General features: G+C 36.1%; 2 protein-coding genes across 2 annotated transcripts; one reads left to right on the top strand and one right to left on the bottom strand.

Annotated features, from left to right (window-relative positions):
* Positions 1–1746: 1746 nt before the first annotated feature.
* Positions 1747–4675, top strand: LOC7465569 (L-type lectin-domain containing receptor kinase IX.1). Its single transcript, XM_002310305.4, has one exon. It carries the CDS (start codon positions 1807–1809, stop codon positions 3886–3888), a length of 2082 nt encoding a protein of 693 aa, XP_002310341.3. The 5' UTR covers positions 1747–1806; the 3' UTR covers positions 3889–4675.
* Positions 4676–4702: 27 nt separating this feature from the next.
* LOC7465570 (valine--tRNA ligase, mitochondrial 1) lies at positions 4703–11975 on the bottom strand. Its single transcript, XM_002310860.4, has 19 exons — positions 11964–11975; positions 11445–11866; positions 11270–11342; positions 11108–11173; positions 10943–11026; positions 10699–10776; positions 10525–10608; positions 10305–10384; positions 10013–10070; positions 9627–9929; positions 9374–9541; positions 8878–9077; positions 8156–8558; positions 7795–8046; positions 7184–7684; positions 6960–7066; positions 6620–6719; positions 5716–5864; positions 4703–5113 (listed from the first exon to the last, which is right to left on the bottom strand). The coding sequence occupies exons 1-19, from the start codon at positions 11973–11975 to the stop codon at positions 4945–4947; spliced, it is 3309 nt and encodes a 1102-aa protein (XP_002310896.3). The 3' UTR covers positions 4703–4944.
* Between the last annotated feature and the right edge of the window lie 2129 nt (positions 11976–14104).

Below are 14104 nucleotides of genomic sequence, written 5' to 3'. Positions count from 1 at the left end.
TATCATTTGTATCTTTTAATTGGAATATAAGAGTTAAATTGTATCGAAATAAAATTTAAATTAATCTTTATTTTAACAAGGCCTTATGAGTATATAGTTGTTGGGGACTGTACTGTGCTGCTTGAGATTTCCTTGTCATTGATTAAGTTCCGTTTCCATTATATATTCAGCATCAAGGTTTTTACACTTGATTTTCCTCCCACAACACAAAAGGGTTGTTATCATAGACGGCAAATATATCTTTATATTTATTCATTAAATTTAAATTAATTAAACGATTATAATTTAGTGTATGAAAAAGAATTACGCGTTGATTAAGATATGACTTGTCATGCTAATTTAAATTACGCGTTGATTATGTTAATTCCAAATAACATGGCAGGATTTTAAATCCTCTTTTTTTTTTTAGAAACATGGAAAAAAAATCCAAAATTAATGCAAGCGATTTGCCTGTCTTCATGATATATGATCTATATTTATTTATTTATTAATTTATTTGATTGTTTAAGACCACTACTATATATATAATCCATATATATATATAGTTTTTGTTTCTTAAGACAGAATCAACTCATCCCTCTAATTAACTAGCAATGTTCTTTGGATGTTTCAACAACCTTTTACCTTATTATATATGTCCAAATGAAAGGAACAAAACACAACAATTACTATAATAAAATAAAGATTTGGTGGATGTTCCATATGTCAAACACAGAAGCATGATCGTTTCAAAAAACAAAAATGTCAATTAATTAGCATCTCCATGTTTTTTTTATTTCTCCAAATTGTTTTCTACTTGAAAAATTATTAAATTAATGTTTTTTAAATGATTTTTTTATAATTTTAATATACTAATATCAAAAATAAAAAAACAATCTAAACAAATATTATTTTAATATATTTTTAATTAAAAAACATTTACCATGTCAAAATGATATCACCAAATAAACAAGTTGCATGCCGGCCAAACACTTCTATATTCAATACAAATTAAAAATAAATTAAGGGTCGGCTTTAGAGTATTAATTAATTAATTAGAGAGGTAGGATTGGAGATTTCTTCGAGGAAACCTGTCAGCTAGTAGTTTGGAATTAAATTCATCCATGTTGAGAACCTTCACATACTTAATTCCACTAATTACTCTATTAATGCATCCAAAGATACGCGTAATGTACTAAGTCTTCATCCTTTAAGTTATTTCCGAGCTTAAATATTACAACAATAAGTATAACTAAGTACCATGAGAAGAACACATGTAACCATCATCATTTTATTTAAAACTTGGATAGATGATTCAGAAGACTAGTTCAGTTTAAAAAAAAATTTAAAAAAAAATTAATTAAACCAGTAAAAACTTTGAATTGAATATGTGAATAACTCCACACAAACCTAAATCACTCAAAATCTATTTATCAAGTTGTTGATTTTTTATATATAAAAAAAATTATTAAAATGATATCATTTTGATTCTTTTTATAAAAATATATTATATCTTGTTATTTGGATGTTGTTTTAAATTATTTTTTAATCAGATTTTAAAATTATAGATATAATCTATAAAAATATAGTATAAAAATTAGTGTTTTATCTGGAAGATAGTCTATTTCTAACATTTTTTATATAAAATAAATAAATAAATAAATTTAAAATGAGAAGATGTCAAAATAATTTGACCTAGTATGGTACGTTACTAGTTAATATAAAATTCAACAAATATAATGAGGACAAGCACAAAGTCGAACGAGTCACAGGTCTCTTCTTGCAAATCACACCTTCATTCATCCTCTTTGTCTATGCTTTTCGATCATGATGGCTCTTCCTAACTCAATTCCATGCCTTGTTCAATCTCAGAAAATCCCTACTCTTGTGTTTGCAATCTCCACCTTGTTCCTATATGCAAACTCACTTTCCTTCAACTTCACCAGTTTCAGTCCCAACATGGCCAACATATTCTTCCAAGGCGATGCGTTTTCATCCAGCGATGTTCTCCAACTCACAAAGAATGCTAAAGATATTAACCTCACTGGCAGTGCCGGGCGAGCTTCGTATTATAAGCCTGTCCGTCTCTGGGATGCCAAGACACGAAGGCTTACAGACTTCACCACCCATTTCACCTTCGTCATGAAAGCAGTAGACTCGGGAAGGTATGGCGATGGGATGTCTTTTTTCATTGCACCACTAGACTCTCCGATCCCGCAGGATTCAAGTGGTGGGCTCCTTGCATTATTTAGTCCTCATACTGCTTTAAGTGCCTCCAAAGAAAATCAAATTGTTGCTGTTGAGTTTGATAGCAAAAAAGATATTGAATGGGATCCTAGTGATAATCATGTAGGCATTGATGTGAACTCCATTGTGTCCGTGGCTAGTGTCGATTGGAAAAGCAGCATTAAAACTGGATCAAAGGCAAATGCATGGGTAAGTTACAACTCCACTACCAAAAACTTGAGCGTCTTTCTAACTTATGCTGAAAACCCTGAGTTCGGTGGGAACTCTACCCTTCATTATATTATTGATCTTAGGGAGTTTTTGCCTGAATGGGTCAGGATAGGTTTCTCTGCTTCCACAGGTGATTGGGTTGAAATACATAACATTTTATCTTGGACGTTTGAATCAAGCTTGGAAGTTAGTGATAAGAAGAAAACAGGATTAGTTGTTGGTTTAGCTGTGGGTATTGGAGTTCTGACTACTTTTGGGATAGGTGTGTTATGTTTTGTTCTCTGCTGGAGAAAAAATAGGACACGCTGTGAAAAGGACAATGAGGCCATCGATGTCTCCATGGACGATGAGTTTGAGAAGGGGACTGGGCCTAAGAGGTTCACTTACCGTGAACTAATTCGGGCAACCAACAACTTTGCGGAGGGGGGAAAGCTCGGAGAAGGAGGATTTGGAGGTGTTTACAAGGGATTGTTGAACGAAGGTACCAACACAGAAGTTGCAGTTAAGAGGGTGTCAAGAGGATCGAAGCAAGGTAAAAAGGAGTACGTGTCAGAAGTAAAGATCATCAGTCGTTTGAGGCACAGAAATTTGGTTCAACTCATTGGTTGGTGCCATGAAAGGGGTGAGCTTCTTCTAGTCTACGAGTTCATGCTCAATGGAAGCCTTGATTCGCATCTCTTTGGAGGACAAGTCATGTTAGTCTGGAACCTAAGGTACAAAATAGCCCTTGGCTTAGCTTCTGCCCTATTGTACCTTCACGAAGAATGGGAACAATGTGTAGTGCATAGAGATATCAAGTCTAGCAACGTTATGTTAGATTCGAATTTCAATGCCAAACTTGGTGATTTTGGTCTGGCAAGGCTTGTAGACCATGAATTGGGATCACAAACAACTGTTTTGGCCGGCACCATGGGCTATTTAGCTCCCGAATGTGTAACGACAGGCAAGGCTAGCAAAGAATCAGATGTCTATAGCTTTGGTGTTGTCGCCCTTGAAATCACATGTGGAAGAAGGCCAGTAGAAACCAGGCAAGAACCAAGTAAAGTAAGGCTCGTGGAGTGGGTATGGAACCTCTACGGCGAAGGGCAACTTCTTGATGCTGTTGACAAGATGTTGTGTACAGATTTCGATGAGCGGCAGATGGAGTGTTTGATGATTGTGGGATTATGGTGCTGCCATCCAGATTACACCCTTCGTCCATCTATAAGGCAAGTGATAAATGTTCTTAATTTTGAAGCTCCATTGCCTACGCTTCCTTCAAAATTGCCTGTTCCAATGTACTATGCTCCTCCCATGAGTATGTGCAAGTTCTCCTACACATCATCTGGCATCACAGCTGACTCCGAGAGATATCAAACTCAGTGTTCATGCAGCAGCTGCTCTACGAACTCTTCAATGTTGTCTGCAGGGCCTACAAAAGCTCTCTTGAATACACGGAAATCTGATATCTAGCTAGCATGCATGTTCCTTTTGATCTTCCCCGGTGTTTTGATGGGGGAAAAATTAACATGCCTCAATTTCTCTTGTTATATTGATAATAATGAAATTCTATATTAAAAAGGTTCTCTCGAGCGGACAAGAGTGAAAAGCCAAGTCTTCAACGCAATACAAAAAGTTCACTACCAAGCCCAAGCTACGATTTGGTATTGCGGTGCACCGCAAGAACAAATGATTACTGTGACGAATAGGAATATCTTCTAACCTTTATCTATGTTATGATATTGTAGTGATTATATTTTGAGAATTGCTCGTAGTTACCGTGTGATTCCATTGAGATTATATTATTGTTGGTGGGAATTTCTTGACACCTTAACCTCTGTGTTATTTGTACTTTCTTGAGGTTCTAATGATACAACACACGTGCACCTTCGAAAGAGTTTTTCCTAAGATATGAAGCAAAACAATTTAGAGAGTAAATACTTGCAATCTATTAGATACTTCCTCAAATTCACACCATCAAATTTTCCTTGAAATACTTCATCACAGTCTGTTTCGAGATGCAATAGCAACAGAAGAGATACATGTTTGATTAGCTGTACAGAAATAGAAAAGGAAAAATAAAACGAGAATACTGGGAAGAGAAATAGATAATGAAATTTAAAGTTCAAAGAATTTGCTCTCTTACACTCTGCTCTGCTCAAACATTGGTGCACTCTGCATTTGCTTCTCATCATAATTCTGATATTTATATTTCTTCCATGTTGAACTCGTAGGCTAAAAACTCAACAGAACGTTTTTTTTTTAAAGGCAAAAAAAAGGAAGGATATGCTGGTCATCAAGAGTTGAAACTTATTTGGTGGATAAAGTCGATATAAATTGACGCATACATAAATAAAGCAAACTCAGGAAATCGAAGTCCTGCGGCACAGTTGAACCCAAGACAAAAAAATGCTCTGCTCAGTGAATCACTCATCCACTCCTATTGAATTGGTTTTTCCGACTCATGCAGGACCTTCACATTTTAATCACCCTTTGGAGAGGAAAGAAATGAATTTTGAAGACCCTAATTTACAGTTTAGTGTTCTTCTCGGCTTCCAGCCGTTCACTCTCTTTCTTGAAGAATTCCATTTCTTGAAATAGTTTAGTCAGCTTTTCGACATTCTCATCCTGAATATGGGAGGGCACCTTTTCTTTATAGCCAGATGCGTTGATCATCTTCTCCAATTTCTCTTGTTGTCTGTTGAAAGTTTCAAAAAAAGGGAATGGACATGAAGATTCCATCAAATGACAAAAGACAGTAGTCTCTCAATACAATCTTTTTTCCCATCTACATCTAATAAGGTCAAGTGAAACTACAAAAATCAACCATGACCAATCAGCAGCAGCACAACCAAGCCTCAAATGCCGAAGTAGTCAGGGTCGGCTAAATTCCAGCACTATAAAAATGTCAAATCTTTTCATATTTGGGTTTCCTAAAAGTGTTCCTTGTTGACTTTGAATAGCCAAGAGTAATAGATTAAATATTTGTAGAAATCCATGCCAGCATTGTTTTTTTCGACTTGTTAATTCTTGTGTAAACTCCACTTCCTATTTACTTCAAACTTTACAGTTATGAACATTCCTGAAGGTTTATTACAACAGGCTTATACAGCACAGAGTGACAAATCATAAGTGCATCTAGAAGCACCAAGAAGAAATACACATACAGACATCAATGACAGGCTGTCCTGCACACACAAAAAAATGACGTGCACATACACCTATTCGTACGTATATGGAAGTATATCCGTGTGCATTTCTAAATAGAAACATAGTTTTTGTTGAGAAGACAAGACTTACTTTTGTATCTCGTCCATTTTGTTTCTCATCTTCTCAAGCTCTGCTTCTGCATCAACTTTTCCTTCAGCCTGGAGATAGACTGCAAGATTCTCATTAACATTCTCAAATGCACATCCAGCTGGAGGGGCATCTTTCTCACTCAATAGAACCTGCAGGATATTTTGTTTCAAAAATGATGAATATTTGAATGAAGCAACCAACTTTGCAAGCAGAGCTTCAGGCATGCTCATCAGCAATGAAATGATACCATTACACAGGACATTTTTAGAGTGGTAGGTTGGTAAGTTTCATGAGAGTGCCATATGAAACTTCAAACCATGCAGCACAGTTGGTAGGAATTCAAAATGAAAACTAGACTAGCCTTTTTTTCTGCTTCCTCACTTTGTTTTTGCAACTTGATATGGTGCAAGAATTAGGGTGGCTTCCAACATTCTTACATCAGCAATTAATCCGAATTAATTACATCTATTAATTTAATTGAGGTAACAATGGAACATAAAAATGGGTTGGAATTCTTAGCACCTTTATTAAGTAATCTGAATTCTTCATTGCTTCTCACTTGGAAAAAATCTTTACTTCTTAACTCTTGTAAAGCCAAAGAGAATAGAAATATACTATGATAATTTCCATCAAGAACTATAGTACAACACCAAAAAAGAGTCTTCACAAAGGTACTTCTTGGCTTGCATAAAGGTTGTGGTCAAAAGCCTAACAGTAATTTCAAACTCCTGGTTAGTAACTTAAAAACTCACTAGCTATATGCTTAAGTTCCAAAAGTGATAACATGTGTGGAAGGACTGCTCCTATCTTGAGCCAAAAAAGGGCAGGGGATTGAAGAATCACAACACTATAAACAATAAGGTAAATATCAGGAGACTAACATAAAGCGAAAGTGATGGTGTACCTTCATAGTTGATAAAGTCGCAAGGGTTAAAATCTCCAATTGGTAGCTTGTAATGACCTTCGAGATATCTTCATTCAGGCAAAAAGCAAAAGCTGGTAGCCTGGAAATAAAACAAATTATTATAGAACAAAGACTGACATTTTCAAATAAAATAGAAAAAACTTACTAAGACACTACCAAACAAAAGTCTTATTTTCATATTAGAGAAATCCCAAACAAACAGAGGAACAACACTATTCAAACCAAATCACCCTATACACACAATTAAACTAGTCTTAAACACAAAGGGGAACAATAAACTAAACTTGCATGCACAGTAGAAATTATTTTGAATGATCACCTTTCATTTTTTTGCTTCCCAAGCACCTTAGCCCTCAAGGACCTCAGACATTTAACAGTGGACTCAACAAGGTCCATTTCATATTCTACCTCTTCATTTTTCCAAGCCTATAGAGTGGAAAAGAGGGCAAATCATCAGAGAAAACTGACTTAACATTAAAAGTATGGTGTTGGTCCCACATTTATCATCATTGTGAGCACCAGTAAAGTACAACTAGAACTCACATCTTCAACTTTAGGGTATTCGGATATCATAATTGACTCTTTTCTTGTGTGGCCCCTGGCTGGAGGAAGGCGTTGCCACAACTCTTCAGTAACAAACGGCATCAAGGGGTGAAGCAATCGCAGTCCATTGTCCAGGCATACCCAAAGAGTATCTTGTGCAGAACTCCTCTCGGCAGCAAATGATGGCCCATCACCAGAAAAGTAAGGTTTGATTGCTTCAATAAAAACATCACAAAACTGATATTGCCACCATGAATACACAGTACTGGCAGCATCTGAAAATTCATAAGAGTTCATAGCTGACACAGTTTTGAATATAGCCTTGTTAAGTACAGAGAGTATCCACTTGCAGCTTGAAGGCATTGCCTCCAGCGGTAATGTCAGTGGAGGAGTGTAATCAGTGTCGAGTTTGCTCATTGCAAATCGAACAGCATTCCACAGTTTGTTACACCACTGACGATATCCAACAACTCGTAGAATGTCCAAATTTATTTTGTCGGACTGGAAATAGAAAATGATGAAACCAGATCAGCAAAGTATGGAGGTGACAATAACAACTATTCAAATAATAGGAGCTAAATCACAAACATATCAATATGCAAAGCGTGAACCTGAGCGGTATAACAGACGAGAGCAAATCGAAGAGCATCTGCACCGCATTCAGCTATACCATTAGGGAAATCTTGCTTCTGTCCTGCTTTTGCCACATCCAGCTCCTTTGGATCCAAGTTACCTTCCTCAAGCCTCTTGTGCAGGCCTTCGAGGCTTACCCCATTTATTACTTCAAGTGGGTCAACAACATTTCCCAAAGACTTCGACATCTTACGGCCATGTGCATCCCGAATCATAGGATGCAGGTAAACCTGCATGGAAAACAAATAATCAATATATACCTCAGAAGTAAAGCGATTTGGCAGAAGAATAACAACCATTACAAACTCAAATGAAATTTTAGATATCTTATTTACTGACCTTCCTAAAAGGTACATCACCTCCCAGTTTAATTCCTAACATCACCATCCGAGCAACCCAAAAGAATAAAATGTCATGCCCAGTTTCAAGAACTGAAGTCGGATAGAACGCTCTTAAATCATCAGTATCATCTGGCCACCCCAACACTGATAATGGAAATAAACCAGAGGAGAACCAAGTGTCCAGTACATCTGGATCCTGGATCATCTGAAACTTCTTCCCAGAAAACTTCTGACTAGCCTCTGCAAGAGCATCCTCCTCGTTTCTAGCCACAACCCAGTGGTCATGGTAGGAACCAATTTCCTTCATTTCATCGTCATCAAGTGTAACATACCATGCAGGAATACGATGGCCCCACCAAAGTTGCCTTGAGATGCACCAGTCGCGTATATTCTCAAGCCATCTGTCACAGCCATATAGATATATAAACATAACAAAGGCAATGGACTGAGCTACAAAGTTAAAATGCAAAATGTGGTATAAAAGATTAGCTAGAGGCATCACGACATTAAAGCAATCACAATGCAAGTTGTAACATAACATGTGTACAAGGAATAGAAAGGACTAGTCCTGAACAAACACCAATAAAAGATGATATCAAAAGCAAAGCTTAAGGATCCTCTGCTCATAACCAGCTTTTCTTTCCCCTATTTTTAATCTCCTGAGATGCATACTCTGTTCTTAACAAACTTATAAAGAGCAAAAAGAAGACATAAGAGAACCTTTTCCATTCAGCCAAATATTGTTTTGGAATAAATTCAAGCCTTGGAATTTCTCCATCCATTGCCACTTCGAGAGCCTGCTTTGCCATACTTTGGCAGTTAACAAACCATTGGGGCTTAATCATTGGCTCTACAACATCATTGCTTCTTGAAGAGAAACCAAGTCGCATCTCATTGTTTTTAGCACCTCTATACAATCCCTACAATGAATAAATATGTTTACCGAATCAACCTTTACTGCCATAAATAGGCAAAACAAGGAATTAGCATAATGACAGGGAAAAGAATCAAAAGATAGGAGCATGTACGTGGTATGTATTTCCCTTGAGCTGTATCTGAAGGGATGCAAAGCAAAATAAACAGATTGCATATCTATTTATGAAAAATTGTTTTGGGAGAGAGAGAGGTTATTTATTTGACAAAGTCATTCTACTTGACATCCATTAAATTTTATATCAAACTGAACAAAAACAGTTATATGACACAGCGATCATACTTTTTTCTGTAATGCTTCCTTCACTGCCTCACGAGCCTCAAACCGTGGCATCCCTGCAAACTCTGAGCCAAGACTATTGATCCTCCCATCATCAGTGAAGATGTTAATAAATTCCAGATCATGACGCTTCCCAACCTCAAAATCATTTGGATCGTGTGCAGGAGTGATCTGCAAACCATCATAAAATATTATACCACAGAGAGATTTAAAAAAAATCAAATTTGACATTCTAAGTTCCAGGATGCAGTCTTACCTTAACAGCACCAGTCCCGAAATTAGGATCAACAAGAATAGCATCACAAATTATTGGAAGTTTTCTTCCATTAAATGGGTGAGTTGCGAATTTTCCATGCAGATGGCTGTACCTTGGGTCATCAGGATGTATAGCAACAGCCGTATCACCCAGCATAGTTTCCAGCCGAGTTGTGGCAACCACTATTTCACCCAGATCTCCCTCCAGAGGATAGGCAAATGAGGTCAAAACACCAAATTCCACTGGTTCCTTGTTTCCAGGAACAGTTTGCAACTTCCTTTCTTTGATATCCACATAATCTACCTACAACAGAAAGGCAATTTCTAGATGATTAGAACATCACACAAAAAAATATACCCACACTTCAATAAACAAAAATAGCTTACTTCGACATCAGATATAGCTGTTCGTAAGGTGCAGTCCCAATTTATTAGCCGAATATCCCTGCATGAGAGAAAACCTCAAACCATTGAGCAGAAGAAAAGATAAATAGCATGAATTTTTTCAATGTAGTATGCAGCTGGACAATGAACCCTTATTTAGCTGAAGATATCAAAATAAATATTAAATAGTTAAGCTATGGTGAAGTCCAGTCAATTGCTCATTTAGATAGCAGCCTCCATTTGCTGACATCAAGTTGTTTTATTCACAATCAAAGTTTCACCCTGGCAATAATACCTATAGATGAGACCTTCCTTGTACAGGCGATTAAATTCCTCTGTCACAGCCCTTGATCTTTTATCATCCATAGTAAAACACTGAAAAGGGAATGGGAGGGAGGAAAGTTAACTTCGGAAAAGAAATGCTGGTAATAACTTTATCCAGGGTACAAATTGATTTAGCAAAGTAACATTAATTTCTTAGATTGAAATGAAAGACTGAAATAATACTCCTTTACCTCACGAGACCAATCGAGAGATGCACCCAACCGGCGCAGCTGCTTTAATATGGTACCACCATATTCATCCTTCCACTTCCAAACCTGCATATCAGAATGTCAAAAGACATTAAATGGGCATGGAAAGCTTGATAAAGGACAAGGAAATCATGCATGAGAGCGAGTCAAACTTACTTCAGATACAAATTTTTCACGACCCAGATCATGTCTGGTTAAGTGGTGATCACGCATTAGCTTCTTCTCTACCACTACCTGCAGATTACCATACACAAAAGCATGCTTCTCAGCTCACATAATTTGAAAGGTTAATCTTCATTCGAACAAGGAAGGTCACATTTTTGTCGATCATACAAGCATATCAACAATGAGCACACGTATAAAATAAACAAACAAGGAAAGGAAATAGAGAGAGAATAACCTGCGTGGCTATCCCAGCATGGTCCACACCGGGGACCCACAAGGCATTAAACCCTGACATCCTCTTGAAACGAATGATAGTATCCTGTATACAACAAGAAGCAGATTTGTTAACAAGTACAGTAAAAAAATGGAAACAAGAGAAAGAAGAAAGGTGGTAGCAGACCTCAATGGCAGCAGTAAGGGCATGGCCAATATGAAGAGCTCCAGTGACATTTGGCGGGGGAAGCACCTGCAGAGAAAAGAAATCAAAGTTCATAATAAAATAGTCTACAACCCAATAAAACTGCAACGATGATGATGATGAAAAAAAGAAAGGTTAGCTTACAATGGCGAAAGGGGGTTTGGAGCTGTTAGCATCAGCTACAAAATATCCAGACTTTTCCCACCAGGCATACCATCTTTGTTTTCCGTGTTGATTGAAAGGAAGAAAGAAAGAAAGCAATTACCTTTGAGAAATCATCAAGGAGCATAAAAATGATAAGAAAAGAGAAAGATATTACGATTTCTCAACAACAGTGGGATTGTACTGTTTAGCCATTTGAGAGGAAAGCAACTTCTTTTGACCAAAAGGGGTGGGTGGATCTTCATAATCAAGAGGATTGTCATCGGCGGCAGAGGCATCTCGCCTAGACGAATTCTTCTTCTTTTTGGAAGCAGAAGAAGAATCACTTTGTTGTTGTTGTTGTTGTTGTTGTTGTTGTTTGAATTTGGCAGCTTTCTCGGCAGCTTTAAGTTTCTTGAGCTCCTTCTCCTTAGCTTTTTCTTCTTTCTTCTTTTTACGCTCTAACTCCTCTGGGGTCATCATCTCCACCTCCACCTCCTCTTTCACTTCCTCCTCTGACTGCTTTTTTTTAAACCCTAGCAAATATGCTAACGCTATAATATGCTGAGGACTCCAATGTTTGGATTTGATTGGATTCCTCTATTTAATTTTGACCCATCATCATATAACTCAAGTCCTAAGTCCTAAGTCCTGCAGCCCAGCCCAGCCCAGCCCAATCTCTTAACTAACGTTGGGCTTCTCGGTCCATCTTAATTTCCATATTTTTATTTCTTAAATTAGATATCTGCACACATAAATTAATGACAATGTCCAATGACAAAACAAAAACTACCCAATTTGTCCTCTCTTCAGCTTCCAAATAAATTCAACACAAGCCTTCTTCTCGTGGATCTCTTTCTTCTTTGTACAAACTAAGTCGGTAATGCATTGTATTTTTTAATTACTATTTTTTAATATTAATAAATTAAAATCATTAAAAAATATCTAAAAAACATCAATTTTAATAATTTTCATGCAACCAAAAGTATTTTAAAAGAAAATTGAACCACAAAAACAGTTAATCAACTAATCAATTATTTAGAAAAAAGTGAATGTAGTATTATTTAGAAAAAAATTAAAAGAAAAAAAATAATATTGTTTTGACTGGGTTTTTTTTTAGACTGGCATGTTATAGATCAATTTAGGTTTTGACTAAATCATGTCAAGTCAATTCTCCAACTGATTTATTGAAATCTAACCCGATTTAGACTTCGGATCACGAATCAACTTGTTATATCAAGTTTTAAAACAATGCTATGTACATTAACATAATACATTACACAACTTTCTTATTATTATAGAGTGATATGAGTTAATATAAACATTACACTCAATTTTATTAACCTTTCGGTCATATATTTATATCTTTATATATTTTAATGATAACAATAAAATGAAAAATTAGACTAATAACATGCTTGATTGAGAATAAGTTTCAAACAAGTTTATATAAGTATCACATTAACAAGCATATTTTATGAAGAAATTAATGAAAATGTCTAGGATGCAAAGCAAATAAAAACTTAGAATTAAATGTTCATTTTAGTGCTTACATAAATCCTTATATCTTATCCTGATACCAGCTATTAAAATGAACTCAAATACTTTATCATTCATGCATCAATAAGATTGTTATTGGTCTAAGAATTCTCTAAATGAAAATATGTCAAATCTTAAAATTTACGGGAACCGGTTGACCTTTTATTTATCAGAGATGAACGCCTAGAAATTTATAGGAATTGATCAATTAATTGACTTGATCAATCTGAATCAATCGACCACTTTAGTCATCAGTGGTATTTCAATAGTCAGAAACAACTTGTTTCTTTTAAAATCTTATAAATAGCTTTCATTCTTGCAAAAATGAAAATGAAAGAATATCCTAGATGACTCTTAAACACTAAGTTGTGAGAAACTATTTCAATTAAAATACATACCGGAAATCATTGATTTTATTATACTCTAAGTTGGGATAATTTATACTTTTATATTCTAAGACTAGAATATAATTTTATAATTTATTCTTATACTTACTATACTTAAAACACTTTTAAATATCCTACGTATGAGTGAGTGATCTATACACAAGTTTCAATTATATTATCCATATCAAGAGAGAATGTAAACAAAAATCATACAATTGTAAATATGTGAGAGTTTATATGAAAAATATGAGAAATTCTTAGTTATTGGAGAGGGACATCACTATCGCCGAGGTAAAATCTCGAAGAGAGATTTGAGGGATTCTTTTGAAAGTAGCCCCGAAGATATGGTAAGTTTTGAGGAAGTAGCCAATGGGGATTACATGAAATTGCTGGACTTGGATAACTCTGCAGACGAGGAGTGTTACAGGAGCAATGGAAATGCCTATGTCCCCAACTCTTCATGAGATAGGGTCTTCAGGTGCCGAAATATCTGCTAATAAACCCTTACTTGTTGAAACCTCCCTTGGACGTTTACCGAATGGAAAGGAATCTATAGTGACTTCTTCTAGCTCAGATGCCATTGATGTAGAAATTAGTTCCAATCAACTGAAAGACAGATCCTTTGGAATTTCCCGTGTTGATTTACTGCATGAAGATGAAGGTCCTGCAGATTCCTTTGATATTCTAGGCAATAGAAGAGGCACCTGTAACACCATGGATTCTGGAAAAGTTTCTGATGGTCGGACCAGGGATCCTGGATCTGATTTGGACACTGAGATGCTGAACATACCTAGTTCTAGATATGAGGGCCTGAAGTTTCCAATTGAAGGTGAACTTGGTTCTACACATGAACTTGTTTGGCTCGCTGTTCTTTGGACATTCAAGCAGATTGTATGGCTCAAAAGATCTTGCG

Source organism: Populus trichocarpa, chromosome 7 (assembly GCF_000002775.5).
Source record: "Populus trichocarpa isolate Nisqually-1 chromosome 7, P.trichocarpa_v4.1, whole genome shotgun sequence".
NCBI lineage: Eukaryota > Viridiplantae > Streptophyta > Magnoliopsida > Malpighiales > Salicaceae > Populus > Populus trichocarpa.
The sequence above is the reverse complement of the archived record's forward strand: the minus strand, read 5'-3'. Positions and strand labels throughout refer to the sequence as shown.